The sequence below is a fragment of the Sodiomyces alcalophilus genome (genome assembly GCF_042370955.1).
Source record: "Sodiomyces alcalophilus JCM 7366 unplaced genomic scaffold ACRALscaffold_8, whole genome shotgun sequence".
In the NCBI taxonomy this organism is placed as follows: Eukaryota; Fungi; Ascomycota; class Sordariomycetes; order Glomerellales; family Plectosphaerellaceae; genus Sodiomyces; species Sodiomyces alcalophilus.
In genome coordinates, this window is record NW_027263539.1 from 309,039 (window position 1) to 334,669 (window position 25,631).

Consider the following 25,631-nt stretch of genomic DNA (forward strand, 5'->3'; position numbering starts at 1 on the left):
AGCAAATGGCACTTCACGATCAGGTCTGAATAGGGGCAAAAAGTGGCAACTTTCTGTACGTTGAATATCACGTGACAATGGGACAAAATTCTGCCTTGATCTTGACCACCCATTGTCGGCCCTGGAACAACTAGGTTCCGTTCCATTTGCGGCCAGCTTATGCGACACAGCCATTCTCTTCCATTACCTTGGCCGATTGGATGTCGCTGTCCGTGCGTAACGACGTCATCGTGATTCTGTCCCTAAGGTGTAGGTACCGAAGCCGGACACTACAGTATACGTTGTACCCAGTCAAGTATCCGTACCTCCACCATGAAAGCATTAAAAGGTACTTCTGTACCTGTTCCTGATGCCGTATTTGAAGGGAAGCTGTCCCTCTCTGTCTTGGCGACCCTTGACTCCCGGGCAGAACACACCTGATGCCCATTCTCAGAGTCAACGATGAACTGCGTACTCCGGCGATCACGCCAAGGCCTAACGGCAGCATCCGCAGGTTGTTTTTCAAGGCGTCCGGTTTCGAATCATCCGGCACATCTTTTCCTCCGGACCTTGGCTACCTCTGGCAAGAAGCATCCCGACACGCCAGAGTCAAGGGCTCGAGACCTTAGCCAGAAGTCGGTTGACGAAGAGGAGCAGGACTTTGTCGAGTCCTTTTCGCGCCGGCAACAACACAGCCGGCCATGGCATCGAGCTGGCGGCGTGGCTAATAGGCTTCCCGACTCGCTATTGTCCCTTGATCCGACAAACGGGGACAGGACCAGAGGTGAGTGCGTCCTCTGTGGTGGCGTGGCTGGCGAGTAATAGTAGCTGGCGCCATCCTCCGACACCCCACGCCGCCCCTTGACTGACTCGATTCTGTTCCCAGGTCGGCTGCTTACCACGCCTACACGGCTCCTCAAGTTAATACTGCCGCTCCCATTCCGGGTGGCAAACGGCAAGAGTAGCGACAGGGAAGGACAGGGGGAATCCAGGAACTCCCAAAAGAAAAAAGACAAGGACGACGACGAAGATTCCATCGAACCGCTAGCTCTACTGGTCCATCCCCAGCAGCCGCTTTCCTACCTCGAACGACTCATTCAGGCCGAGCTCCCCCCCATTTACGTCGACAGGCGCGAACGGCTCCCCGAGGTCGTCTTTCGTGCCGAGGGGGATCTCCAGGGGGCAAAGGGGCACAAGGATGGACCGATGGACGAGTACGGCGGGGCGATCCGCAACGACGACAACGACGGGAACGTAGCGTCCTACTCCGGGCTGGGCCGCGAGGGTCCGCCGCGATCGGAATCCGAGGCGAAATGGGTACGGTGGAGCAGCAGCACGGAGATTGGCGACTTTATCCGGGACGCGGCGCGGGGGCGCGAGTTTGCCATCAACATTGAGGGCTACGAGCCGGAGCTCCGCGTGGCGGTGCCGAGCTTCAACGACCGCACGCACTACATGCGGGAGCGGCTGCGCAGGATGTCGCGGCACGTCAAGGGCCAGGCGCAGATCAAGAAGGAGTGCGACCAGCTGGCGAACAAGGCGGCGCACCGGCTCGCGCAGGGCGGGTTCGGGGCGCTGGTCGGGTGGTGGGCGGCGGTGTACTACGTGACGTTCCACACGGAGGCCGGGTGGGATCTGGTCGAACCGGTGACGTACCTGGCTGGCTTGACGACCATCATTGGCGGTTACATGTGGTTCCTTTACATCAGCCGGGACCTGAGCTACAAGGAAGCGCTCAACGTGACGGTGTCGAGGCGGCAGCAAGCGCTCTACGCGGCGCGCGGCTTCGAGCTGGATGCGTGGAAGGAGCTCACGCAGGAAGCCAACGCGCTGCGGCGGGAGATTAGGACGGTAGCGGTCGAGTACGACGTGGACTGGGACGAGACGAAGGATCTCGGCGGTGAAGCTGTCAAGGAGGTGCTCGAGAAGGAAGACACCAAGGAAAAGAAGCGCAAGGCGGATGAGGACGATCAAGATGAGGAGAAGACTCGAGGCAGGGACAGGAAGGCCGAGGGGAAGGAAACAGGTTCTGCAGCGTAGCGAGCATGTTGCCAGGCGGTTTGTTTATTAGCAGGAGCCAGCATCATTGAGCAGCATCGAAACGGAAAAGGGGTGTTACTTAGTACATAGTGTACAGTTGTGTCTAGCCACTGTAATGCTGAGTAATCCAACGATAAGCTCTCAGGGCGTACCAAAATGCATGGGATAAGGGTGGGTCCGGTAGAGGCGGTGACGTCGAGCCTTTTCGCTTCAGTTTGCATGGTGACCCCGCCCCCGCCCGCGTCTCGTCTCGTACTTGTTCGACCACGACTGCAGCTCCCCAAATCCCGTCAGGCAACCCCCCAAAAGACAAGCCAAGTCGCCTGCCATCTTCCATTGATTCCTTGTTCGTACTCCGTATAACAACTTGATGAATGAGGCCTTTCACCTCGGTCGTGCCACCAAACTCCCCGCCTCTGGGGATGTGTCGATCGTGGGTCGACGTGGGCCGATTCTGATTTTATTTATTTATTTAAATGGTTTTTTTTTTTTCATCTTGACCTCTCTATGGGCATGAATCTGACCCTGTATCACCTTCTTCTTCTGATCTAAAAGGACAGCCCCCTTTACTTTTTGTCCTGCGTGGTCTTCTGCGCCTAATATCACATCTCACTCATCTGCAGAGCTCTTCTTCTTTCCCCGCTTCGGCGTCGCAATCGCAGCCGAGACCCGACCCTTCAGAACCACAAACCCCTCAGAAACCACACAGCAACGACAGAAACGACAGCGACAACAGCGACATTGACCACTACAATAATCACAATGTCGACTCCTTATATGCTTCGTCTGCCTGATGGCCAGACGTATACAGTAACGCCCGTTTTCGCCGGCCTATTCTTCAAAGCCCAGACGCTCATCACCAACGCAAATGCCTTCCCCATCGGCTGGACCGTGGTGCTCAACACCGAAGGAGGGAGTCCGGACGATCTGACAGCCGCCCTTCTCCATTTTGGTGATGTCCGCCCCGATGCCGAGGATCCCGTCCATGCAGAGGGCCACCACCGTCCCCGGCGTACCAACCCATACAAGCATCCGACCCTACAGAACGACAACCTCTTCATCTCCTCCATATCTACCCCTTCCAACTCCGAGTACAAGCCTGCTGCCAGCCCCAGCCGCCAGGTCGCCATGATGCTCTGGATCACCCTCTACTGGTACTTCCATCAGCCGGAGCCCTCCCCCTACCTCACCACCGAGGCCTCCAAAAACACCCCCGAGGAGGCCCGGCCCAAGGGGGAGTGGCGGATCAACATCAAGCGAGAGGGCGTCCTGCGCGGCCGCAACCTCATCCCCAAGCTCGAGCGCATGGGTCTCGTGGCAAGCTTTCACTCGGCCGTGGGAACCTCCATCGACGACTCGGGCCACGAGTGGTCGCACATTTTCGTCTCCCGTCGCATGTTCTGGCAAATCCCCGGCCGTCTCTTCCTCTTCACCCTCAAGCGCAACCCGCACGCGCCTTTCCTGGGCTCCCCGCCAACGAGCCGTTCGGCGTCCCCCAACTCGAGAGACTCGCCGCGGACCCTTTCCCATCACTACACCAATAGCCGCTCGTCCTCGGCCCCCAGAAACTCGGCCGCAGGCCGTATCGACCTCGACATCCCCGAGTCTGTGACCCCGGCCCCCATGGTCCTCCTTCAGTCCCTGAGCATTCCCTCCGGGCCCTTCAACTCCACCTCTCACCTACCAACCTACTACCCCCCCGGACCCATGGTCTATACCATGACCAAAGGCATCCGTCACCCCCTTCGCCCGAAGCCTCCTCGCATGGGCGAAGTCTTTTACTCCCGTTACGTTCCCAGCGTCGGCCAGTACCTCTCCTTCCGCGTCGCGTCCATTGCCCCCCAGTCCGTTCCCTATCTCGGTCCGTTGGGACCCTCGCCCCCCGAGAAATTTCAAACGGCCGCGCTATCCGACACGTCGCTCTTGGAATCCTGGATGTCCATCCCCCGCGTCTCGGCCTTCTGGGGTTCCTACCATCCCCATTTCCTTACCGACGCCCTCGCCAGTCATCACTCCTTCCCCGTCATCGGCATGTGGGACGGCGTGCCGTTCGGCTACTTTGAAATCTACTGGGTTAAAGAGGACGTCTTGGGCCGCCACTTGGGAGGCGGTTCGGTCGGTGACTGGGACCGCGGCATCCACTTCTTCGTCGGGGAAGAGTGGGCTCGGGGCCGCGCCGCCGTCTGGATCACGAGCCTGGTCCACTGGTGCTTCACTTTGGATTACCGAACCATGAACGTATGTGCGGAGCCGAGGATAGACAACGCAAGGTGAGAGACTCGATCCCTACTGCCACGGTCTTTTTTCGGCATCGGGAAGACAGCCCGGACGCTAGCCTTTTGCTAACTACATGACAAAAAGATGCGCCCAGGTGCTAGAGCAAGCCGGGTTCGCAAAGGAGCGGGAGGTCGCCCTTCCACACAAGCAATCTTTTTACATGCGACTGACTCGGGAATCCTGGGAGGGTCCTATTTTGTGATGGGCATCCTCGGCGCCGAAGGCCTGGGAATATTATAGTTTGCCAGCCGCGTCTTACAACGTCGCCCCTTGAAAAAGAAAAAGAAAAAAAAGGGGGGGGAGGGGGCCTGCCAAGTCGGGCTCGCCATGTTCCGACGTCGAAAAGTCATCAGATGCAGCGAGGTTCGAGTTCCTGTCCCACACAAAGCCGCGTTGCTGTCAAAGTCATGAATCGCCGGCGAAGAGAATCGGTCCCATCTTTCGCCTCTCATTCGAGGATCCCGACACTACACTACAAACTACAGGATGGAACTACCCCAGTTTTTTGGTTTAGACTTCGGCCAGGTTCTTCCCCATAATCGGACTAGGATCACTAGGGAGTGCTAGCGCTTTGATGGGACGAGAACAATGACGCTGTTCGCCAGGAAGACCGTTGGCGTTGGCGTACCGTCCGGACCGCGTAGTACGGATATAGGCCGGCACTCCGGCCGCCGATGTCATATATGTGAGCGTCGAGCTCTCTCCATGTCTTAAAGAATATCAACCCGCCCGCTCGACCGACTGACCGACCGCGTTTGCCGGGCATGCAACCCGCCGAGCGATGCACTTGTACGGAATAGTAGCGCACGTCTCCTTCTCATCCTCTTCATCTCTAGATGAGTATTCTTGTTTCCCTTCCAACGGTTGTCTCTAGCGCCCACCAACACCCGCACCCGGCGTATTGCAAACCTGTATAGCTCAGGCACACAAAGGCAACCATGTCCTGTCTCCTACATAGACGACAAATCGCCAGTCTTTTCGTCTCTTGACGCAGCGCACGTAGCCAAGTCCGGGGCGCGCAAACCGTTTGCGCCATTTGGCTCCCCTCCCCACCCTCGTTCCTTTCCAACGCCGATATGATTACTCTCCTACCTCCGCACTACGTCCCCGAGGACGTGACGCCGGAGGATTGTATGCTGGCATCGATCTTTTGGGGATTCACTATCGGCTTCGGCTGGTTGACGACGTGGAAGGCCATGCGGCAGAGCATGAGGGTTTGGAGGCGCCACCAATGGGGCGTCTTCCGAAGTGCTTTCATCTGGATGATATGGCTCGAGATTATCGTCTGCCTCATCTTCGGAATCATCTGCTACCTTCACTTGCTCGATATTATTCCTCCGAGGTAAGACTCTAGATGACCAGAGCTCCGGCTCAGCCTACCATTTCTCTCTCTGTTCGGGAACATGGACCACTAACCACTTGTCTTTTGTTTTAGTTTCGCCTTTTACTTTGTCATCTGTAAGTCCTATTTTCTGGCCCTGACTACGATGTTTGCGAGACACCGAATCACTAACACGGCTACCAAGTGACGACTTGGGCTCTACAAGTACGCACTCGCTCCTGGTTTCACGTTATGGGGCCCTCGTATGCTTACCATTAATATAGGTCCAATTTCTTCTCCAGATCATCGTCAACCGCTGCGCAATACTCCTCGCCAGCAAGCGGAAGGCGAACTACATCAAGATTGGGGTGGCCATTCTCATCACGGCGGTCAACATCAGCGTCTACAGTATCTGGATTCCCGCCAGGCTACAAATATCTGAACGGTACATGTGGATCAACTCGTGGTGGGACCGCGTTGAGAAGGTCATCTACCTGCTGGTTGACGCCGCTCTTAATATCTACTTCATACGGGTCGTCAAGAGGAATCTCGTCGGCTGCGGTATGACGAAATATCGTTCACTCGTTCGTTTCAACATCTTTATCATTGGGTTCTCTCTCTCCATGGATGTGTTAATCATTGGCACCATGAGTTTGAGCAACTCGTTCGTGTAAGTCTGCTTTCTCCCCCCTTTCAAGGCGCCGAACATGGCACACGTGCTGAGTGCTGAGTGCTGACGCGATATTGAAACAGGTATATGGTAAGACTGACCCAGTTCTCGAATCCCCCGAACAGAAAGCAAGAGCTAGGACTAAACAAGTATACCTTTTACAGCAAGTTCACCCACTCGCCTACATTGTCAAACTCAACATCGAGATGACCATGGCCGACTTGATCGCAAAAGTCGCCCAAAGCCGCGACGACACACACGATTTCCACAGCGGCGAGTCTTCGAGCTGCCGAGACGCACCAAGCGTTTTGGCCACCAGGATTTCGAGCAGAGCCGATAGCCTGGCGCCCCTTGAAGCGCGCAGGTGGGCCACCGGCGCCGGCGCGGCCTCGAGATCGTCCAGCACGAGCACGAGCTGCAGCATTGCGCCAGGGAGAGACCCCGAGGCGTGTCTCGACAGAGAGCGAAGCGACTGCATGGGCGATCTCACAAACATGCAGGGGGCCACGATGTCTGCGGATGTCGTCATGCTCGACTCTTTTCCCCAACGCCACACCATGTATGGGCTTGGACGGGCGGGGGAAACGAAGTTGGCGCGAGGCGAGGGCGACGATTCGCGACCGAGACTTGCACAGTACTCCCGGCAGAGACGTTCAAGCGAGGGCGATCTTCGAAGTGGTGGAGGGAGAGCGAGGTGGGTTCGCCGGCCCGACGACTTGGACCTGGTGGAAAAGGAACAACTTTAGAGAATCATGTAGAGTGTAAGCAGACAGGGGGGTTGAATGTAACATGGCGTCTTTGGTCCAATGATGTCCAGTTGCGAGTCGCGAGCTCTAAAGATTTACACAAAGAACGTCGGGAGGAATGCGCCAGAACCAAGGCGAGACAGAGTATTAATCAGCTTGTCAGTTGGCTGGGGCGATTGCAACGTCAAACGACTTTTAACTCCGTGCGTAATGTCCGGAACCCTCCGGCCTCACCATCAGATCAATTCCTACATATGAACCAGGGACATTTACCAGTGATCACCTTCACGGCCTCCATCTTCCCTGGCGTGTTGAATCCAAGCGCATAGCACTCGCAAGCTCACACTCTCTAAATCCTCAGAACGAGAACCACTCCGTACATTACAATGACGACACTCGTCAAGACCGTCATCGCCACCGGCGCCTCCTCCGGATTAGTACGACCGCATTTTCCACCTCAGCTTCTCTGTGTATTCACGCATCTGATTTTCGGCATAGGGATTCGAGGCAGTCAAGCAGCTCCTCCAACAAACGCAAGCGCAGCAGCGCTACCGCTTCATCCTGGGCGCACGCAACGTGGCCAAGGCGCAGGATGACTACGCCGCCCTCGCCTTCGACACGTCCAAGCACCAAGTCACCATCTTGCCCGTCGAGCTGTCCAACCTGCGCGACGTGCGGACTTTTGCCCGCCAGGCTCTCGATGCCTTGGGTAGTGACAAGGTCGATTTCCTGTTTCTGAACGCCGCCACGACCGGTAGCGCGGAGAAGCCTGGGCCTTTTGGGTCCAAGTGGTGCGAGGCTCATGTGGTGAATCACCTGGGTAGGTCTGACCATTGACACTCCCTCGTCTTCCCTCGTCTTCCCTCGTCCTTTCTTTTGGACGACAGGCTGGACTAATGCCGATGTGCGACCATGTTCTAGCTCCGCACTACCTGATGCACCTGCTTCGCGAAAAGCTTGTGGATTCGCATTCCCGCGTGGTCTTTGTGTCCTCAGGGGCCGTCAGGAATGTCCCTGATCCGAGTAAGTGTCCTAGACTCCAGGGAGAGAAAGAAAATGAAAAAAAAAAAAAACTCACTGAACCCTTTTCTTCCTCAAAGCCACCTTGGACGAGAATCTCAAGGGAGGCTCCGGCGCCTCCCTCCGGACGGTCTATTCCGAGACCAAGTTTGCCAATCTCCTGGCTGCGCACTGGTGGCGTCGCCAGCTTCAAGGCCAGTGCCGCATCGTGGCCGTGTCCCCCGGATTAATCCCCAACACGGGCCTTGGGGCCAAGTTCGGGATGAATCTCAATATGAACATGCCTGATGCTAAACCAGTATCCGAGGGTGAGTTATTCCAAGTCTCCAAGCTGCCCATGGCCTGGCCCTTGCGCCAGGCAGATTTGTGGCAGAGCTGACGCTTCGGGAATCGCAGGAGCTCAAAGCATCTTGCGGGCTTTCGTCAGGGATGATTTTCCCCAGGACCCAGAGCAGATCTTCCTGACAAGCTGGGGCGAGTGGTGGCCCAAGGAGGTGTATGAGAAGACGCTTGACAAGGCGTTGCAGGATAAGTGGTGCCCGAGCAAGGAGGAGCTAGAGAAGGAGATTGAGGCTCAGCATGAAGGCTGATATAGTACAGTCGATGGCTGACATGGATGATGGTGGCCGAGACCTGTAGACAGACAAGCAGTACGAGGTCATTGTGTGAATTTTGTCTATGATGATGATCTCTATGTTGCATCTGTATAGGCGATGAATCTAGAAATGACACGCTAATGTTGAAAACCGAGAAATATGCCTCCATATCAGGACATTGTCATTGCTTCTTACGCGGCAAATGCGTAGAAGTCTTCAGTCAGAAAGTGGCGCCAGCTTCCCAAGCAAATATATACGAAGAAAATGAAAGAGGAAACGACTAAACTCTTACGGCACCGCGTTTTATATGAGCCTGAACGCCATTGCATGGCCACTTGCTCAGCAAGGCAAGTCACCTCCTAATTTTGTTGAACAGTAACCATTTCATGCTCCTCCGCAGGTGTCGGCACAGGGCCCTGCTTGCCGACAATGTCCTTGTTCCCGAGGTAAGGGAAGAAGAAATAGGGGTGGACAAGAGTCAAGAGGAGGGCGGCGGCAAGGATCATGGCACCGTCGAGGACGAGGAAAGTCGTCTCGTTCTTCATCAGGTCACTACCCCAGCCGTTGGCCATTTCAGGGATACTGTGAGACGAGTCGTTAGTAGGAGCAGCCAGTCCGTTTCAACGGGATGCGAGAGAGGAAATAAAAGGACGGAGAGGCGGGGATGGATGGTCGCATATGGGTATGGGTAAACCAAGACCTACCGGTAGGTGCAGCGGATAATAATGGCCATATAAGCGACGGCGACGGCACAGATGAATATCCGAACTTTCTTGTTCATCTCGGGGCTCGCCTTGCGATACGGGGCCATGGACTCGGCAGCGAAACCCTCGCTGTCCTCGGCCGAAGACCCAACCCGGGCCGGGCCGTTCTTCAAGCCACGCCGACGGCGCAGGAAATAAAGCACCATCAGGCCGCCGCAAAAGACCATGTTGGCGAGCTGGAAAGCGACGCCGGCGACGAGGAGCCCCGAGCCGACGTCCAAGAGACCCATATCCTCCGTGTCGGAGGCGACGGCGGACACGGCACCGCCCACGGCCTGGATGAGGATGGACATGAAATCGGTACCGACAAAGACCCAGGGGTAGAGGCGCGGGCGGAGGAAGGACCACTGCGGGCCGTACCACACGACGAGGTGCTTGCAGGTGATGGACATGGCGGCGGCGACGAGGGTCGGGGCCAGGATGAGCATCAGCAGCTGGACGACGAAGCCGGCGTAGTTCCACGGGTTGTAGGAGAGGGCGATGCGGGCGGCGTAGCCCATCAGCTCAAAGGCGGTGCCGATGGCCAGGTAGGAGATGTAGGACCACGCCTTGGAGCGGTAGCCGAGGTAGGACTGGGCGATGAGCAGGATGGCGTACATGGCCACGAAGAAGGCGCAGGCGCCGGTCGTGAAGTAGTCGCCATAGACGGTGATCTCGACGGGGCAACGCGGCGATACGCCATCGCAGCTGCTGTAGCTCGGGGGCTCGTATTCCAGGTCCATGGGGTTTGAAGGAGGTGGAAGAGACAATGGGGATGAACGAGGGTAGAGAAAGGGCCCGAGTTGGTGAGCCAAAGGCGGCAGAGCGAACGTGAAGTATAGGCAGGGGAGAAGGGAGGCGAGGAGGTAAGAGATGTCAAGTCAAGACGCTCGGTTCATGATAATAGAGACAGTACGAAAAAGCACTAAGCTAGAAGAAAAATAGGTATCTTGTATTTTAAAGTGGATGGCTCCTGATAAATAATGTAAATATTTCCGAATCCAGCCCTGGAGCTTACGAAGCTGCGCCCCATCTTGCGGTTCCGAAGTCTCCGAGTGGCTCTATGCCTCTAAAAGGGTTTCTTCACGTCCAAGTAACGGATAGGCATCGACTAAATGCTGGTTAGGACCCGAATACGCTCGGACTCGGGATCGCTCGGACCGGCTAATTTGTAACCGTCCCGGAGTCCCGGACCCAACCGATCTTTCAGAGTCTCTGATTGGCTCAGTCTGACTGTGAGATCTGCTGGCTGGCGGCGTGGTGTCTTACCACGTTATCATTGAAATGGTCACAACAATCCAGGGGATGAATCCGTTTGGTGTCACTGGTTCGTTCGATCCGTCAAGTCTGTTACTCTAAAGTTAGCGTTGAAACCCCTTTATTTCTCCGTGGTGGTGTCGAGACTACCGTTGGTTCCTGTACGAAGTACAACAAAGTACTTAGTATCACAGCCCCTCGCCCAGTATTATCAAGTACCTACGTTGTATAAATGAGGCATGCCATTCGTTGATTCGGCGACGTCTCGAGGTGTTCTTGGTCTTATCGTCGTGCCTCTTCGCCTTCTTCACACCCATTTCCCTCTTTGGCATCTTTTTTATCCATTCTCCTTTATAGCCTCTCCAGTCGAGATCTCGTGATTCGGCCATTTTCCGCTTCTGGCCTCATGTTATTGCGGCCCTCGGATCTTCCCGTCTCTCCCAGCTCATCCTACTCAGATAAGGGATGCGAAAAGGCGCAATGTCAAGATGAACATGGAGTTTGAAAACCTAACTCGATGGGCCCGTCCTGGACAAATGACGACCGCGTTCATGTACATTATATGGGTAATGGTAATCCCGTCTATCATGCATGCCAAAACATTCAACAACTCGCAACCGTCAGCGTCCGTCAGTGTTACCGTCGCCATTACTGTACTTCCCGCCAGGCACATGGACCAGGCCACATCTCATCAGCCCCTGACATCTAACCGCTCGTCCTCCTCCCCATCTTCGTCATAATCCTCGGCCTCTTCCATCTCCGCGTCGCCCTCTCCATCCGCATCCTCCTCATCGCTCGTCTCCCCCTCCCCCTCACTATCACCCTCGCTCCCCGGATCATAGTCCTCTTCCTCCTCGTCCTCCTCGTCCTGCAACCTCTGCTCCTCCTCCGCCTGCGCCCTCTCCAGCTCCGTCATCCCATCGGCCCCGTTCGGTTCCGCACCCCCCTCGCCCCCCGCGGCCTTCTTCGCGTCCCTCATATTCTCCGCGAGCTCCATCTTCGCCCGCCGCTGCTCTGCCATGCTGCGATCTTGCAGCCCGTTCCTCCGCACATACGACTGGTCGATGCCCTGGTAATCTTCCTGGTCCAGCATCGCAAACTCCAGCTCCTCCGTCCCCTCGTCGCCGCCTGTGCCGGTGAAGACTTCGACGACCATGTTGAACGTCCGCTGGAGGACGCTGGTGTAACTGACGGCGGCGATGCGCCCGAGCGGTGCGAATAGCAGCGGCTTTTTGAACCCCCACAGAATTCCGTTGGGGAGGAAGAAGAGGTACCCGTCCTTGGAGCCCCGGAAGGCCTTGACGTGCACCGCCTTCTCGTTGGGCCGATGTGCTTGGCGCGCCATGCTGTGGAACAGGGCCGGGTTCGCCGAGACGATTTCGGTGGGGTTCCCGGCGGATCGGAGGTGTTTGGTGAAAGCCCAGTCAAAGAGGGTGCGGTAGGTGTCGGAGACGGCGGCGGCATCGCCCGCCTCGACGCCGAGGACGGTGCCCGGCTTCGGCGCCGTGGCTGGGACGGTGAAGACAAGGGGATCGGCTGTTGGGGTCTCGGTTTTGGACGGCAGGCAAGAGCCTCGCGGAAAGAGGACGTAGTTGTGCTGTACTTGTGCTTTTTCGGGGACTGGTAGATAGAATGCATACTCTACATCGCAACCGTTAGCAAAAGTTGGAGGGAGCGGAAGAGTCACAGGACCCAGGGGAACCCTCGTACCAATATCGGTCCATGCATAACAGATGCCCTGGACGGGCGCTTTAGTCCCCGGCGCACGAGCGTAGAGATGGTTCTCGGTAAAGCAAAGGTCGTATTTTTTGCGTTGGGGTACCGACACCGAGAGTTCTTTGACCTCGAGCAGGACGTGCTCGTCGGCAGCGTCGCCACCTTCTGATTTTACGACCACCTCCGACTTGATGCCGTTTGTGTTGGAAGCTGTGAAACCGTTGGCCAGGCCGTTGTCGATTCGGCGACGCTTTGCAGCGGGTTCGGAGCTGTTGATCTGGTCATAGACGAAGTTGGCGATGTTGTTGAAGAGGGTCACGCGAGCTGGTGAATCTGATGGTCATTGTCAGTATCGTCGGCATTTCTTCTCCTAGGATCGTGTAGTCAAAAATGAGAAAAGGGAGACAAAAAATCGTCATACCGGCTGCTTTTTTTATTCCTTCGATAATATCAGGGCGAGACTGGAAGACGGCGCCCAGCCTCTGGCTGTCGAGACTGGCAGCCATGATGGGCATGCTGTTGTGTAGACGGGCTCGTTTCAGTTCCAATGATATTCAGGATAAAATAACAATCACGATACAAATAAGCCGACTGGGTGGTGGCAAAGGCAGGACGAGGATGAATATTGGGTTGTTTGTGAAAGTTGGTGTTGTTTGTTCCGAGTTGCGATTAATTACGTAGAAAACGACTGGCGGACGCGTTTCGACTTTTCGCCTTGACGTGATGGATTGGTACTTCGTACTCCGTAATCAGCGCCCGGGATTAATTCGGCTAATACAAAGATACCCTTGTTATGCCCCTATTTCCCTGGCCCTTCTTGAGCATTGGGGTACCTAGGTGGTGGTAATTATGTAGGTACGAAGTACAATGTCATTCGTACGTACACTTCGTACTCAGTGCCATCGACAGGACCAAGCATAATCGCCGCTGTTAACATCTGCCAGCCTCTTGATAATTGGGCGAGAAAAGGTAGTCCATTCAAAGGTGAAGGGACAATCACGCAATCTGTTACTTTTTTTCCGTACTGCTTCTTCACAGAATAAGACAAGACGCCCCGGCTCTAACCCAATTCCCAACGACAATTTGTCCTGTCCTATCTTCCTATCTTATCGGCCACCAATTGTGTACCTTAAGTGCTGCTTATCGTTATCGTTATCGTTTGTCGTTTATCGCTCATCAAGGTTGTGTGGGAGCTTGGACCACTTAGGCCGTTGACAACTCCACAGGTCAACATCTCACCCCGCTCCTCTGCCATTACCTAATACTTCTAGTCCATCGACCCCCCGTGAATGTTGTCCGGATCCCAAGCCCGCAACACAGCGCGATGCCACCCAGCCCCTTACGAGCTCAGTAACGTCGTCGAATGGGTCGGCCGCATTCGAAAGGCTAACCATGTCCTTTGCCAACGTCTACACTCACCGAAAGGTCGCAGAGACCAATGCGAAAGGCTGCGAAATATGTTATCGACCCACCAGCAGCGTCCTTGTGGCTCCCGAGGGAAAGGTTCCGTGTCTCTATACAGACTGTGAGAATAGGTCGGGCCTTGTGCTGACTGTGGTAGGACTTCTTCTACGCATGCCCAAGCCACCTCAAGGACAAGAACTTCTGTTCGCCCATCATCGACCAGGCCGCCATCGAGGCCAAGAAAAAGAAGGAATTGGAAGAGGAAATCGAGCGGGTAAAGAAGGAGTACGAGGAGAAACAGCGCAAGAAGAAGGAAAGAGAGGAGAAGGAAAAGGAAAAAGAGAAAGAGAAAGATAAAGATAAAGATAAGGACTCGGATAAGGACAAGAGCAACAATAAGGCTGGTGACGAGAAGAATGACTCTGCATCTCAGAAGGTGGCACCCCTGCTCCGTGGGTTCGTGTGTGTTCGCTAACCAAGCACAGGACAAGAAACCCGAATCATCCGCAGTGGCATCCGAAGAAGAACCCCGGGTGTTTGCGCTGCATAGGTGGGTTCTCCGATGGCGTCTTTTCTCACTTCAGCACGGCGGTTTGCACACTGACCAGGTAATTACTTCGCGACAGAAACTTCTTCAGCATGCGCGTGGAGAAGAAGCGGCAGATGGAGGTTGCGAAACGGAACAGAGAGCGAATAATGCAGCCCAGTTTCTTCCCGTCCGTGCCCAAGGGTGCGCCAGGTAGCTCTTCCTAAGAGAGAACCTCGGCGACAGCGGTGCGTCCCTCGCCGGCAGCGATTGCAATTTCGACGCCTGTTAGCACGACACGACCACTTATTGGGGCTTTCGTGATGCCGGGATGGGTATCCTGCAGGATGGCACGGAAAACGTCGAGAACCGCCCGGCACCGGCGAGCCGGGCGCCATCCCCTCTCCGCATACCGGTATTTCCGCTTCGAGAAGCTCCAGGCCCGCAATACGTTCACCAACTCATGCAGCTACCCATGCATTACGCGCCTAGGGAACTTGTTGTACCTTGTACGGTGTACAGTCAGCTTTGGCGATAGTCGAGAAGGCGGCCTCTTCACTCATCGGAAGCACACTGCAGGGGAGAAAATCCTTTCGGAAGGCTCGGAGACGTTGTGGCATCTTTTTCCAGGGCATTCCGAGAGCCAGCACCCGGAGTTTCAAAGAAAGGCGGTTAGGGACAAATCGTCCCCCAGTAATAAGAGTTTCGGGTCCCTATTTGGCAACGCGGGCGCTCTCAACTACTGCCTGAACCAGTTCTGTGCAAGGGCCAGTATTGAATACGAAGGCGTCGCTGAATCCCCAACCTCAAGGGACTCTGGGAAACGTCGAGGATTTTTGAGCTGTCAATCGCACTCCCATGTCTCTTCGCATTCAGCATGGCATGGTCCGCAAAGAGACTAGCGCCGACAGCTCTCGGCATGTTTGGGCCGCGTTGCACAACGCCAGCAGCGCCAACAGCCTTGCCCGCCGTTGACAAATCAAATCCAGTCCTCTCTGCGCTAGGGCTCCATCGTCATCCGGTTGCTTCAATGTCTCGGACGGAGTTGGGTGCTGGGACTTAGCGCGCCGCACGTGGGGGCGGATGGAATAACCCCGCGGCGGCCTGACTAGAATGGAGTGCCGACCCTCTGCAGACCCCTGCTCGATCCTCCGTATCCTGGCCTTGTACCTTCTGAATCGGTTCGGACCCTGCTGCTCCCCGCACGTCAGTCCTTGAGGGTGGTGGGTGGGCCCGCACGTTATGCGACTCGGGGTTAAAGCCCTACGCCTTATGGCGGACGACCATGGTTTGGTGTACAACGTACGTTGTCGTGTAGTTGTACACTATACAAAGTCTGCAGCAGCACCCAGGCTCTCCCCTCTTTTCTGAATGACAACGTACAACGTAATGACTAGGCGTTACACCGCTCCCTCTCGCCAAGTGCATTGGCTTGTTGAGAATGCCACACTGTTTCATTATGCAGACAATGCGTCGAGTTTGGGCCCCCAATGTAAACACACGTCAGAAGGAAGACTCTCCGATGCTGGTGTCTACCTGCCTCTCGTGGACTTTGAACGCAAGTCATACGAGTACAGCGTACTACCGCAAGTCTAGTTTCCACGGATAGTGGTGCACACTGGACCCTTGCATCGTTTTCGCTCCCTGGGCTGCAGGTGAGGTTCATTTCCTGCTGGCTGACAATACAAAACCGCAGCTTAGTGGGAAGGCTGGTTGGAAGTTCCTCCTACCTACCTAATGTAAGAGCTATTGAACCCCCCGCCCCCGGCCCGGGGGGGTTTTCTTCGACTTTGTACACCGCGGTGTGGACTTATAACGCATGCCGCCGAAAAGCCTGGAAAATGTCAAGAGATGGATTCACGTCTTCCTGCACCCCCTCCCAAAGTAGCCCGTCCACGCGGTGCATTCCTGGGATCCGAAGCAACTGCCGTGACCTGATCACTGCGACACAACGTAACGAGTTGGACTGATTCCCCTCTGCTCCACCAACTCCGTTGACGGCTGCCCGACTGAAAAGTGTTTCGAATTTCGCTCTCCTATAATTCACCTAGACTCTCAGCTGACATCCAGTGTCAGCACTTAAAATTTGAGAGTCGGAAAGAGAGTGCAGCGCTAGGAATATCGCCTAATTATACAGAATTGGGAAGGGTGAGATCAGACTCCTGCGAGAACCACCTTGTTCTCCGACAGGCATCGGGACAGCGGCCTGGAGCCCTGCTTCTAAGGGAACGGAACACCGCGCGTGGCTCCGGCGTCGTGAGTCCACTTATTGATGTCCCGTTAGTGGGACTTGATGTTCCTTCACTGCAGCCCTTGATCAAAGCACAGGGGGATTGGTTGAGCGTTTTATCGCATAGCCAATACACGCGCGGGAATCCCGACGAGGAACGGAACGAGGGTCCGTGGCTCTTATCCAGCTTCCAGCGTCGGATTTGGGACGTAGAAGGACACAAGGAGGATAGACAACAAGTTGGAGAAATCAGAAGATGGGCGGCTGGGCGTCGTATTTCTTTGCTTGCGCCGTTCGAAGGGAGGGAGAAGATGACAATGTCAGACGACGCTAGATGACCGTGATGTGGCTTGCTTGGGAGCTGACAGGAGATGACGCGGGGTTTAAACATAATCACCGGCGACCACCTGATTCGCGCTACCCATCGCCGAGCGACGCACGATCCATTCAAAGCCTCCCACCCCCTTCGCTGGTTCCCCTAGGCGCCACAGAAGGTGGCATTCTGATCCCCAGGGCCGCCCTGGCAGCCACCGCGGCCTTGGCCGCATCTCCTCCTCCGCCACCCCCGGTCGTCACCTCGTCGACTCGTCCCCGCGCCAAGCTAAAGGCCGGAATCACCCACCCGCCGCAGTTGCACTTGAACCCCCTCCAGCTATACCGTCCCAGGCCCGCCCCGCACCGCTCGTTGGGACACGTAAGACGCCCTTCCAGCTCCCCCGTCTCGAGGGCTCCGCGCATCCACCCGAGCGCCTCGACGAAGAAATGCTGACAGGCCTGCGGTTGCTGCTGCTGTTGCAGCTGCGCCAGCTGTCGCGGATGCCTCCCATGTCCCCTGCCCTCGCCGGGCTGGTGATCCACCACAAAGGGAGCCGTAGCGAGCACCCGACGGCACTTCTTACACCGCAGTGCCCTGCCGTCCCTCGCCGCCGCAGACCCCCCTCCCCCCTCCTCGTCCTCGAACCGGAGCCTCGAAGGCGCTTCCCCAACGGCAAGGCTCCGCTCCACCTCTCGCCGGTAGCACCAGCGCTGGTACGCCGCGTGAGCCTCCAACCGCCCGGGCGCCGCAGGGCATCCCATGTCCCACCATAGCTCCAGCTGGCTGATGAACCCGTCGTTGGGTTCGGCAATCTCGCGGGACCGCCGGATGTGCGCTACGGCCGCCTCCACGGCCGCCCTGGCTGTGGCGGTGGCTGTCGGCGTGGAAGAAAGCGGCGTACGTGACGCCCGCGCATCTTCGTGGGAGGCGCGGCCGAACCGGGAAGGGTGCTTGTAGAGCAGATACGCGGCCGTCACGGCGACGGATCGGGACTTGCCCATGGCGCAGTGGACGAATACGGCGCCGGGGGCGGACGGGGACGAGGGGTCGGCGAGTTTCAGGCCCTCGAGGGCGGTGGCTGGGACCGTTGCATGAGGATCGCCGGATAGTTTCGACCGCAAGTCATCCTTCTCCTCCGAGTCGCGACTCTCTTCATCATTACCGATCGCACCTTCGGCCTGGCTCTTCCTGACAGCAGCGTCCGCCGGCGCGATCTCGGGGTGGAGGGCCGCTTCGATGAACCTCACTGCCCCCGGCAATTCGGACAACAGGTCCTCGTCGTCTACATCGTCGACGTCAATGACCATGTGCCGGTACTTCTTCCCCCACTCCTCGGAGGGATCGCAACGCACAACCGACAGAACGTGAGTGATGCCCCGCTCGGCAAGGGCTGAGGGTCTGCTGAGGGCCCAGATACTACGGGTCGGTCAACACGTCTTGTTCGTTTGCCCATTCAAAGCGCTCCAGTTTTCTTCTCCGAAAACGGAGTGAGAGATAAGTATTAGATCAGGAGAGGAGGAAGCGGATACTGCTGCGTATGGTATGTGGATGCATCATGACAGGAGAGCGGGCAACTCACCCCCCGACGTAGAGCTCCTCATCCCCCTCGATCCGGTTCAGCGCCATAGTCGCAACCAGATCCCCGTGCGTGATAGCTCAGTACCCCGAGATTCAAAAGGATCCAAGTAGCCAGCTGTCAGCTCTCGAGGATCTGACCAAGCTGACTCGTGGTCTTGGCTTGTCCCGTTGTGTTATACCCCGCACAAGCCAGTGGACGAAAAACTCGATCTGTTAACTCTCAGGACGTGTCTGTTTGGGGATCGCAAAACCAGAAAAGTGAATACTGTCGTCCTTGTTTAGGTAATGTGAGAGACAAAGAAAGGGGGCAGAAAAACGGGGAGGAAGAGGTTGTCGGGTTGTTCATCGAAAGTGGAAGAAGAAGTTTTGGCCGTTTTTCCCCCAGCTACCACTTTGGATGTTCCAGAAGGACCTCAGCCACAGCCACATCAGGATAAGCCACACGAACCCGACCCCACAAATATCCCGTTTTCCCGTTTTATGTGTAATACCAAATTACGTGCGTAAATACAGTAAGCACCTAACGTTACACACTGTCTGTCCCGCTGACTTAATACGTTATACTGCCACCCGCTCATCTCCACAGCGGGTCGACCGTTTCGTAGGGCTGAAATTACACTCGCATAGTTGTACGTACTTCGTACCTCCAGATCCGACACAAATGGACGAACTACGGGTGCATTTCGTAGCTATCGGTTCACTTAAATGTCAGTACGGCTACGTGCCGGTTACCTCAGGTTCACATGTCCCATATGCATCCGACAGGAGTACATGTGGTTGTTGGCCCTATCGTTACACGGCCTGAAATTGAACGCCCGTTGCGTCGCGGATCAGCCATCCATTTGCTCCCAGGAGGAAAACCAGGCTTCAGTAGCCCGGCAACTCCCATCAAACGTCCGTCGAGTGCACCTTTCTGTGTCATTGCTATGTAGGTTTCCCGTTGGCGCCAAAGTACGTATGCCCTCGCAGCCATACTCGAAACGACGCAACGCCATGGGCGGCTATCCTCCCCTACAACGTAATTTCGAATTTCGCTTTCGTCTTCCGCTTCTTCTCCACTGATAGCTACACCCCTTGTTTCCAACTGCTTACGACCATTCCTTGAAGGCTAGTCCCAGCTTACTGACAGAACCTCCTCACCAAAGCCGAGGCGCCAGGGCCCCCGTCTCCGCCGTATGATTCCACGCCATGCAACCCCAACATGACGGATAACAGACCTGCCGTAACAAGCAAGACTCATGTGCTCATACCTAATAGCCAAGGTGGATACGATGGCCTCAATCCAATACGCGACAAGTCCGTTTCGTCGTCCTTTACCGAGGCCCAACACCAAACACCAAACGCCGCCTTGCATCAGATAAACCGAGTGAGAGGCACCAGAAAAAAAAGGAAAAGAAGGGAAAAAAGGGGGAAAATAGAAAAGAAAACCCGTCCAGATAGGACGCGGCAACAGAACCACTCCGTACCGAGTTTCCTCCTCGTTCTCGCTGGGTAGAATTTCGCATGCCATAGGTAGCCTTAAGAGCGGGAACTGGCACCCGCAAGCAAGCACCGATCTGTATCCCGAGACTTCGACGGGAGCTAACGGGTGCTCTGTCGGGCCGCGAGGACAACTGCATGCCCGCCGGACGCACAGTGTCGACGCCCAACTGTACTGTGGTTCTGGGTGATGATGATGCTGGCTCACCAGCGTGTGCTATTCGTCCAATCGACAAATGGCGGGACACGATGGGCATCAACACAACCTTCCCATGCCGGTGGCCGGCAGAAAAGGTGACATCAGTTCAGTGCAGGATCCTGCGACCGTGCCCATGCAGCATTGAAAGCTACACCTCAGCCTTCCTCCAGTGCCCTCCCCCACCACCACATTCCCCCAACCCCAACAGAAAACCGGAAAAGCGGTAGAATCCGAAGAGGGCTGCAGTATGGCGGGGTAAGCATGCAGTTATGCTGTGTGATACTGCACCCGTCGTTCGTGCGACGGGATTCGGCCGTGCCAACGCGCGGTCGCTGAAAGAGGCAGAGGCAAGATCTAGGGCCATGCGTGAGGTTGGCGCACAGGATGGGATGCATCAGGCTTCTTTTTGCTCTCAATCCGCCGAGAAAATCATCTGGACTGTTGCAACTCGTTGGTTCGTCGCCGTGCCCTTTGGGGTGATAAGGGATTTTGGCGAAACTCCAATGTAAAAGAAGGAACAAGAGGGGCGAGGCCCAAGCGAAGGAAAAAAAAAGGAGTAAAGGAAGAAGAAAAAAAGGAAGAAAAGGGACAGGTACCCGGTAGGACCGTGGCACCCTCTCCACTAGCCAGAGCCCCGTGAGCATAATATCAACGAGTGCTACCTGGTTACCCATACCACGCGCCTTGACCTGCGGCCCGGGGAGGTGAAACGACATATATCATAATAGGTGCAACCACTGCAACCACTGCATCCAATGCATCCACCATACTGCTGCGCCCCACTGACACATGTGCAAAGCCCATTCTGCGCGCTGCACACAGAATCATGCCATATACCTGGCCGGCGACGCGCAATCTCCACCAAGAAAGACCGAGAGCAGTCCTGATTGCCGGTAAAGATCGGTCGCCGGAGGACATGGTGACACCTGGAAAGGGTGGGGGAAGGGGACTGGGGCGGGGTTTGACGCGCGTGCTATCTCGAGTTCGGGTCCTCTTCCATCATGCAGGCGTTTTCGAGCATGTTGGTCCACTTGCCACTCGTCCCCGCGTGGCTGTGTTTGAGGTGCTGTCGAAAGTGATCGGCGCGGTAGAATTTCTTGCTGCTGTTGCATTCCCTAAACTTGTGCACCTCCTGGAGGTGGCGAGCCCGGTCCTCCAGGTCCTGTCCGGTGACTTGTCGAGGCGCTGACGGCACCAGTGGTCGTCCGCTTCGTGGAAATTCCTCGCCGCAGTAACCACACGTATCGGCTTCTCCCGGCCGGTTGGTACTCTCATGGAACGCTCGCTCGTGGCTGGTGAGGGCAGAGCAGCTCCAGCTATGCGGCCGGACATGGAGGCTGTTCTGGTGCCTCTCCGCTTCGTTCTTGTTCTTGAAGCGATTGCCACAGTACGAACATTCGTATTGCTTTTCCGCTTCGTGTGCACTGTTCCCATCGTCAACATACTTGCGTTCAGAGGACTCGAGCTCCTGTCAAGTAAACACGTTTCGTGCACAAGGACAAGTTTGCTTACCTGAGCTCTTCAGCCGTCGCAAATTTCTTCGGCTTTTTAGGACAGCACTCGCACATGAAGAACCCTTGGAATTTTGCAGCCGTAGCCTTGGGCTCCGTGACCTTCCGCGGGGACACCGCCGGTCGATTCTCACTGATGTTCCGTTGGTGCGTGCCGCGGGAGAGCGATCCTCTCGGCGATGGGTTGAGCGAGACGGGCGCGCTGTACGGGGAGCCGCAGCCGCCGGCCTCAGCCGTATTGGGTGAAGTACCACCTGGTGAAACACCACCGGGTGACAACCGGCTGTAGGACGCGGAACTGAGACTAGAGTTCATGCTGCTCAAGCCGGTGAAGACTGAGAGCCCACCCGAGTTGAACGAGCCTGACCGACTCGTAGCAAGGGATGGCCTTGAGCCTTGAGGAATAGTGCTAAGACGCGGGGCAGGCGAGCCGCGCGACACCTCGCGGCGACGCAGTACCTCACCCTGGCCGCCGATGGCCGGCGGTTTGAGGTCACAACCCGGTGGTGAAGAGGCCCGGCGCTTAATGCCCGCGGTTTGCCCTTCCGATCGAGCCGCCGAGTCGTGGATGTGGAGCCGGTTCATGGAACCCTCGTCCACGCCCATATCGTCGCCGGGCTCGTAGCTTCCCTGTGTCGACCTATCATCGCTATTGGTGCGTCGGGTCCTTCTGGGCGGAGACGGTTCCATCTCGAATTGGGCACAAGAACGCTGGTCCACACTGCTGCTCATTGAGAACGGCTGATTTCCGGTCGATGTCGCCGAGAACAAAGGTGTTTGGGTGAAGCGGTCGGGCGAGTCGAGAATGCTCGCGTGCGTCTTGATATGCAACGGCAAATCCGTTGGTAGAGACGAGCTCTGATGGCGTGGATCCTGCGGCGGTCGATGCGATACGGAGTTATTGGCCGAGGCACTTAGAAGCGCTGGCCGGGCGGAACTTGGTCTAGGATCGAGGGTTCTGAGGGGGTCGAGCTTCCTCTTCATGGCAGTGAGGGCGTCGGCGCCGGATTCGAGTTGGAAGTGGTTATGGACGTGGCCGAAGCCCGCTGCAAACCCGGGCAGCGAGTGTTCCGACCTGCGACAAGGGAGAGGCCAAGTGGCGCATGCGTTAGCATCCAGCTCGGCCAGGACCACCATACTCGGCCGTGGGGGCTTGCCTACCTCATAGAACCGACAGATGAGAGACTCGCATAGCCCTCATCCTTGTCAATTTTGCTGGCAATACCGCCACTTTCCCTCCTCTTGTAGTTGGGTCGTTCGTCTACGAAGCTCGCAACGCTGCCACCGGCGCTGTAAGTACGAGGGCAGACTGACATTGGTACGGCATGGACGGGACTGGGTTGATGGTGACCGTCTCTACTGTGGCTCGGAACATCAACTGGAAAGTATCGCGGCGGAGGCAAGGGAGGCGGCGGGACGTCTGAAGGGTCTTTGGCTCCTGGTATAGATCTGGCAACGGAGCTAGAGTAGACACTGAAGGAATTGGGTTGATTCGGCTTCGAATGACGATCCGAGCAAGTCGAGTCTATGTAGATGGCGGGCGCAGGGAGCTCGGGCGGCTCATTGTACCTTAATGGTGGTGTTTTCATGCTGCCGTGGTCCTCGTGTTCTTGCCGCTATCGTTATGGTTACCGTTGTCGTGAGCGGAACTAGACGCCAGCTGGACTTGCTTCTTCCCAGTCCTTTCCCCAAGGCAGCTGAACAAGATTCGTTAGACGGCCAAAATAGAAACGGCATGAGGACTGAAGAGCGTCGTTAGCTGAATGGCAATGAACAGCAACAGTAATACGCTTCCCCGGCGGGCTGAAGGCATGACAAGGGGATCGTGGTGGCAACGCGGATTAGGCATGCAGTTGGCTGACGGGTTTTGGGACAGGGGCGAAGTCGGCTGCAACGTGACGCGGTGGTTTGGGGATTGGGGGAAAGGGAGGTAGCGGGTAATAATAGGGCGGGCGGGCGGTAAAGAAAAAAAAAGCTAAAAGACGAATGAGGGTCCACAAGACGCACTGGAAAGTTTCTAGAGGTCGCTTTTTTTGAGGTGGGACGGCACCTACCGCTTTCTTATAGCAGCTGTGCATCGAATCGCACGCACAGCGGATCGCGTGAAGAGGCAAGTAGCTTGTCGTATTTGTATTTTGCCGGCAATGACAGTTGTTTTCGATCAATGAATCATTTGACTCAAGTTACGGAAGCCGAGAAGCGCCGCGTATGAGGGTGTGGTGTGACTAGCGGATGCTGCCAGTTGGGACAATAATCGCCTCTACGCAGTATTGACGTACGTCGATGATGGCTTGTTCCTTTTGCTGTGGCTACTGGACGTTTGGTTTATGTGTGAGTACTTCGTATGCGAGAAATGTCGCCGACCGTAGTCGAGGTGAGAGTACGATACGCGCGAGGAGCAAGTGGGCGATGGAGTGAGAAGCGAAGTGGGAGACCAGAAGAGGAAGAGTAAAAAGGGTATGTGTGTGTCGACGAGAGGACAGGACAGGATTACCAGACGGCCGGCGGCAGAGGGGACGTAGGCGGCGTAGGCCTGTGATTATGAATGGCCTTGACTCCTCGAATCCTCGTCCTCGTCCCCGTCCAAGTACACTTTCGGCAAGGAAATCAAGTGGGGCTGGAGAAGAGGGACAGGGCCGTGGATAGGACCCCTGGGGCAGACGTCAGTCAGTCCAATGTGGGCTGGGGCTGGTGGAAAGGTAAGAACGAGGTGTTAAAAGCAGCAATTCCCATAAAGTACGGAGTAAAGGTTGCTGCAGTGGCAGTTGCGGCATGTACGAAGTACCTAATTGCACGAAGGTGGGGACTACCGCCGCCTTGCAATCTGGAAATCAGAGTCGAGTCGACCAGCATGCAGGTATGTCACTGAACAAACCTTACAGGGCTACACGTACGTTGTAGGTATGTACGTACATTGTACACCATGTTGTACTCTGTACGTACTTGCGCTCCTTGGTACGTTGTACGTTGTACACAAGCTTGGGACTGGATACAGGGCCTTGCAGGGCGGCCTGGGCGGCCTGGGCGCTCCACTGGATTCCAGGTTTCTCCTGCATCCTGTCAGTCCCCATCCCGCCCGCTCGCGCACTGTAACATTGTACAGCGTAATTGTACTCCGTATGTACAACGTACCTGTACCTGTACCTGTAACCCCAAACAAGCTCTCGTCACCACTCGCACAAGCTAATCACTCGGCGATGTCAAGCGCATTTGCGGATAATGAATGCGGCAGTAGTGACGTGATCTGGCGCTGTTTTCCTTTTTTTTTTTTTCTTGCTTTTTTCTTTCGCTTTTCCATCTTTTCTTCTCTTTTAGGAAGAAACGAAAAGGGAAATTTGCCGAGGTAAGAATGCCCCCCCGAAATCCATCTCAGAGTTGTGGCCTGAAATTACGTACGGAATACAGTGCGGTAAAAATACAACATCTCAAACAGCCGTGTGCGGAATATTGCCGTGGTAATATGCCAGGTCCGCGGTGGCCAGGTCAGACTCCACTTACCTACCGTGTTGCAGCAGAGAAATAGACCAATAATTCTACATTATGCCCCATCCATAAGGCGGTATGAGTGTGCGTATTGTGTACGTTGTATTCAGAACGTAGGTAGATGACTGACGTGGGTGTGGGGGGGGGGGGGGGTTTTCTGCACAGGCGGCCGTGAGAAGGGAACGGGACCTTATGTGCTCACTTGGTGTGAACTCTGAGGGTGCAATCAGGGGACCAGTGCAACATCTAAAGGTGGGGGTGGGAATAAAGAGGGGGGCGCCAGCCCTATTTTCGCAAGGGGGTCCAAGTGTCAGTCAGATGGATTAATAATAATATGCCCCCTCTCCCGATTCGACCTACCAAGTAGACCGACCACACAACCCATTTGTAGTTTGTAGTGTACATACGAATATTGATAACGCACCTTTTCTTGGATCCAGCATACTCAGCAATATGCAAGACGAGTCTTGAACCAAGCTGGAGTAGCCCAACGCCCCAAATTGTCAACAGCCGCGTTGCTGTGCCAGTACGGAGTGAAGT

The 25,631-nt window shown here is 55.9% G+C and overlaps 13 protein-coding genes across 13 annotated transcripts; 9 read left to right on the plus strand and 4 right to left on the minus strand.

Moving 5' to 3' along the window:
- The first annotated feature begins 286 nt into the window (after positions 1–286).
- ACRALDRAFT_1077699 (uncharacterized protein) lies at positions 287–2,189 on the plus strand. Its single transcript, XM_071018677.1, has 2 exons — positions 287–763; positions 866–2,189. Exons 1-2 carry the CDS (start codon positions 442–444, stop codon positions 2,017–2,019), a joined length of 1,476 nt encoding a protein of 491 aa, XP_070871425.1. The 5' UTR covers positions 287–441; the 3' UTR covers positions 2,020–2,189.
- A 592-nt stretch (positions 2,190–2,781) lies between these two features.
- On the plus strand, positions 2,782–4,498 carry ACRALDRAFT_2044218 (uncharacterized protein; the record flags this gene model as incomplete). The annotated part of the gene is made up of 2 exons (XM_071021413.1): positions 2,782–4,289; positions 4,381–4,498. The coding sequence occupies 2 exons, from the start codon at positions 2,782–2,784 to the stop codon at positions 4,496–4,498; spliced, it is 1,626 nt and encodes a 541-aa protein (XP_070871426.1).
- Positions 4,499–5,372: 874 nt separating this feature from the next.
- Positions 5,373–6,526, plus strand: ACRALDRAFT_2126888 (uncharacterized protein; the record flags this gene model as incomplete). The annotated part of the gene is made up of 5 exons (XM_071023922.1): positions 5,373–5,638; positions 5,732–5,754; positions 5,823–5,842; positions 5,902–6,287; positions 6,427–6,526. Coding segments are annotated over 5 exons (795 nt in total), but the record flags the coding sequence as incomplete, so codon positions are not given.
- A 686-nt stretch (positions 6,527–7,212) lies between these two features.
- On the plus strand, positions 7,213–8,804 carry ACRALDRAFT_1077700 (uncharacterized protein). The gene is made up of 5 exons (XM_071018678.1): positions 7,213–7,470; positions 7,532–7,853; positions 7,955–8,056; positions 8,134–8,361; positions 8,450–8,804. Exons 1-5 carry the CDS (start codon positions 7,420–7,422, stop codon positions 8,641–8,643), a joined length of 897 nt encoding a protein of 298 aa, XP_070871428.1. The 5' UTR covers positions 7,213–7,419; the 3' UTR covers positions 8,644–8,804.
- Positions 8,805–9,008: 204 nt separating this feature from the next.
- On the minus strand, positions 9,009–10,135 carry ACRALDRAFT_1072354 (uncharacterized protein; the record flags this gene model as incomplete). The annotated part of the gene is made up of 2 exons (XM_071017968.1): positions 9,009–9,231; positions 9,354–10,135. The coding sequence occupies 2 exons, from the start codon at positions 10,133–10,135 to the stop codon at positions 9,009–9,011; spliced, it is 1,005 nt and encodes a 334-aa protein (XP_070871429.1).
- Positions 10,136–10,161: 26 nt separating this feature from the next.
- ACRALDRAFT_212832 (uncharacterized protein) lies at positions 10,162–11,006 on the plus strand (the record flags this gene model as incomplete). Its single annotated transcript, XM_071023955.1, has 7 exons — positions 10,162–10,223; positions 10,279–10,304; positions 10,398–10,439; positions 10,519–10,563; positions 10,633–10,737; positions 10,795–10,810; positions 10,856–11,006. The coding sequence occupies 7 exons, from the start codon at positions 10,162–10,164 to the stop codon at positions 11,004–11,006; spliced, it is 447 nt and encodes a 148-aa protein (XP_070871430.1).
- Positions 11,007–11,125: 119 nt separating this feature from the next.
- ACRALDRAFT_1094917 (uncharacterized protein) lies at positions 11,126–13,017 on the minus strand. Its single transcript, XM_071019746.1, has 3 exons — positions 12,787–13,017; positions 12,360–12,698; positions 11,126–12,290 (listed from the first exon to the last, which is right to left on the minus strand). The coding sequence occupies exons 1-3, from the start codon at positions 12,878–12,880 to the stop codon at positions 11,341–11,343; spliced, it is 1,383 nt and encodes a 460-aa protein (XP_070871431.1). The 5' UTR covers positions 12,881–13,017; the 3' UTR covers positions 11,126–11,340.
- A 740-nt stretch (positions 13,018–13,757) lies between these two features.
- Positions 13,758–15,164, plus strand: ACRALDRAFT_2060974 (uncharacterized protein; the record flags this gene model as incomplete). Its single annotated transcript, XM_071021948.1, has 4 exons — positions 13,758–13,868; positions 13,927–14,205; positions 14,255–14,319; positions 14,396–15,164. The coding sequence occupies 4 exons, from the start codon at positions 13,758–13,760 to the stop codon at positions 14,520–14,522; spliced, it is 582 nt and encodes a 193-aa protein (XP_070871432.1). The 3' UTR covers positions 14,523–15,164.
- A 1,607-nt stretch (positions 15,165–16,771) lies between these two features.
- On the minus strand, positions 16,772–18,467 carry ACRALDRAFT_1083178 (uncharacterized protein; the record flags this gene model as incomplete). The annotated part of the gene is made up of 2 exons (XM_071019411.1): positions 16,772–18,257; positions 18,421–18,467. 2 exons carry the CDS (start codon positions 18,465–18,467, stop codon positions 16,973–16,975), a joined length of 1,332 nt encoding a protein of 443 aa, XP_070871433.1. The 3' UTR covers positions 16,772–16,972.
- Positions 18,468–20,366: 1,899 nt separating this feature from the next.
- On the plus strand, positions 20,367–20,883 carry ACRALDRAFT_212838 (uncharacterized protein; the record flags this gene model as incomplete). The annotated part of the gene is made up of 3 exons (XM_071023956.1): positions 20,367–20,602; positions 20,724–20,801; positions 20,826–20,883. 3 exons carry the CDS (start codon positions 20,367–20,369, stop codon positions 20,881–20,883), a joined length of 372 nt encoding a protein of 123 aa, XP_070871434.1.
- Positions 20,884–21,070: 187 nt separating this feature from the next.
- Positions 21,071–22,924, minus strand: ACRALDRAFT_2029655 (uncharacterized protein; the record flags this gene model as incomplete). Its single annotated transcript, XM_071020606.1, has 3 exons — positions 21,071–21,521; positions 21,610–22,683; positions 22,770–22,924. The coding sequence occupies 3 exons, from the start codon at positions 22,922–22,924 to the stop codon at positions 21,071–21,073; spliced, it is 1,680 nt and encodes a 559-aa protein (XP_070871435.1).
- A 308-nt stretch (positions 22,925–23,232) lies between these two features.
- ACRALDRAFT_212840 (uncharacterized protein) lies at positions 23,233–24,130 on the plus strand (the record flags this gene model as incomplete). The annotated part of the gene is made up of 6 exons (XM_071023959.1): positions 23,233–23,359; positions 23,454–23,538; positions 23,610–23,758; positions 23,838–23,913; positions 23,945–24,022; positions 24,085–24,130. The coding sequence occupies 6 exons, from the start codon at positions 23,233–23,235 to the stop codon at positions 24,128–24,130; spliced, it is 561 nt and encodes a 186-aa protein (XP_070871436.1).
- Positions 24,131–24,153: 23 nt separating this feature from the next.
- ACRALDRAFT_212841 (uncharacterized protein) lies at positions 24,154–25,628 on the plus strand (the record flags this gene model as incomplete). Its single annotated transcript, XM_071023960.1, has 11 exons — positions 24,154–24,407; positions 24,444–24,465; positions 24,491–24,847; positions 24,924–25,012; positions 25,042–25,173; positions 25,268–25,285; positions 25,311–25,328; positions 25,362–25,398; positions 25,476–25,481; positions 25,532–25,593; positions 25,619–25,628. 11 exons carry the CDS (start codon positions 24,154–24,156, stop codon positions 25,626–25,628), a joined length of 1,005 nt encoding a protein of 334 aa, XP_070871437.1.
- Between the last annotated feature and the right edge of the window lie 3 nt (positions 25,629–25,631).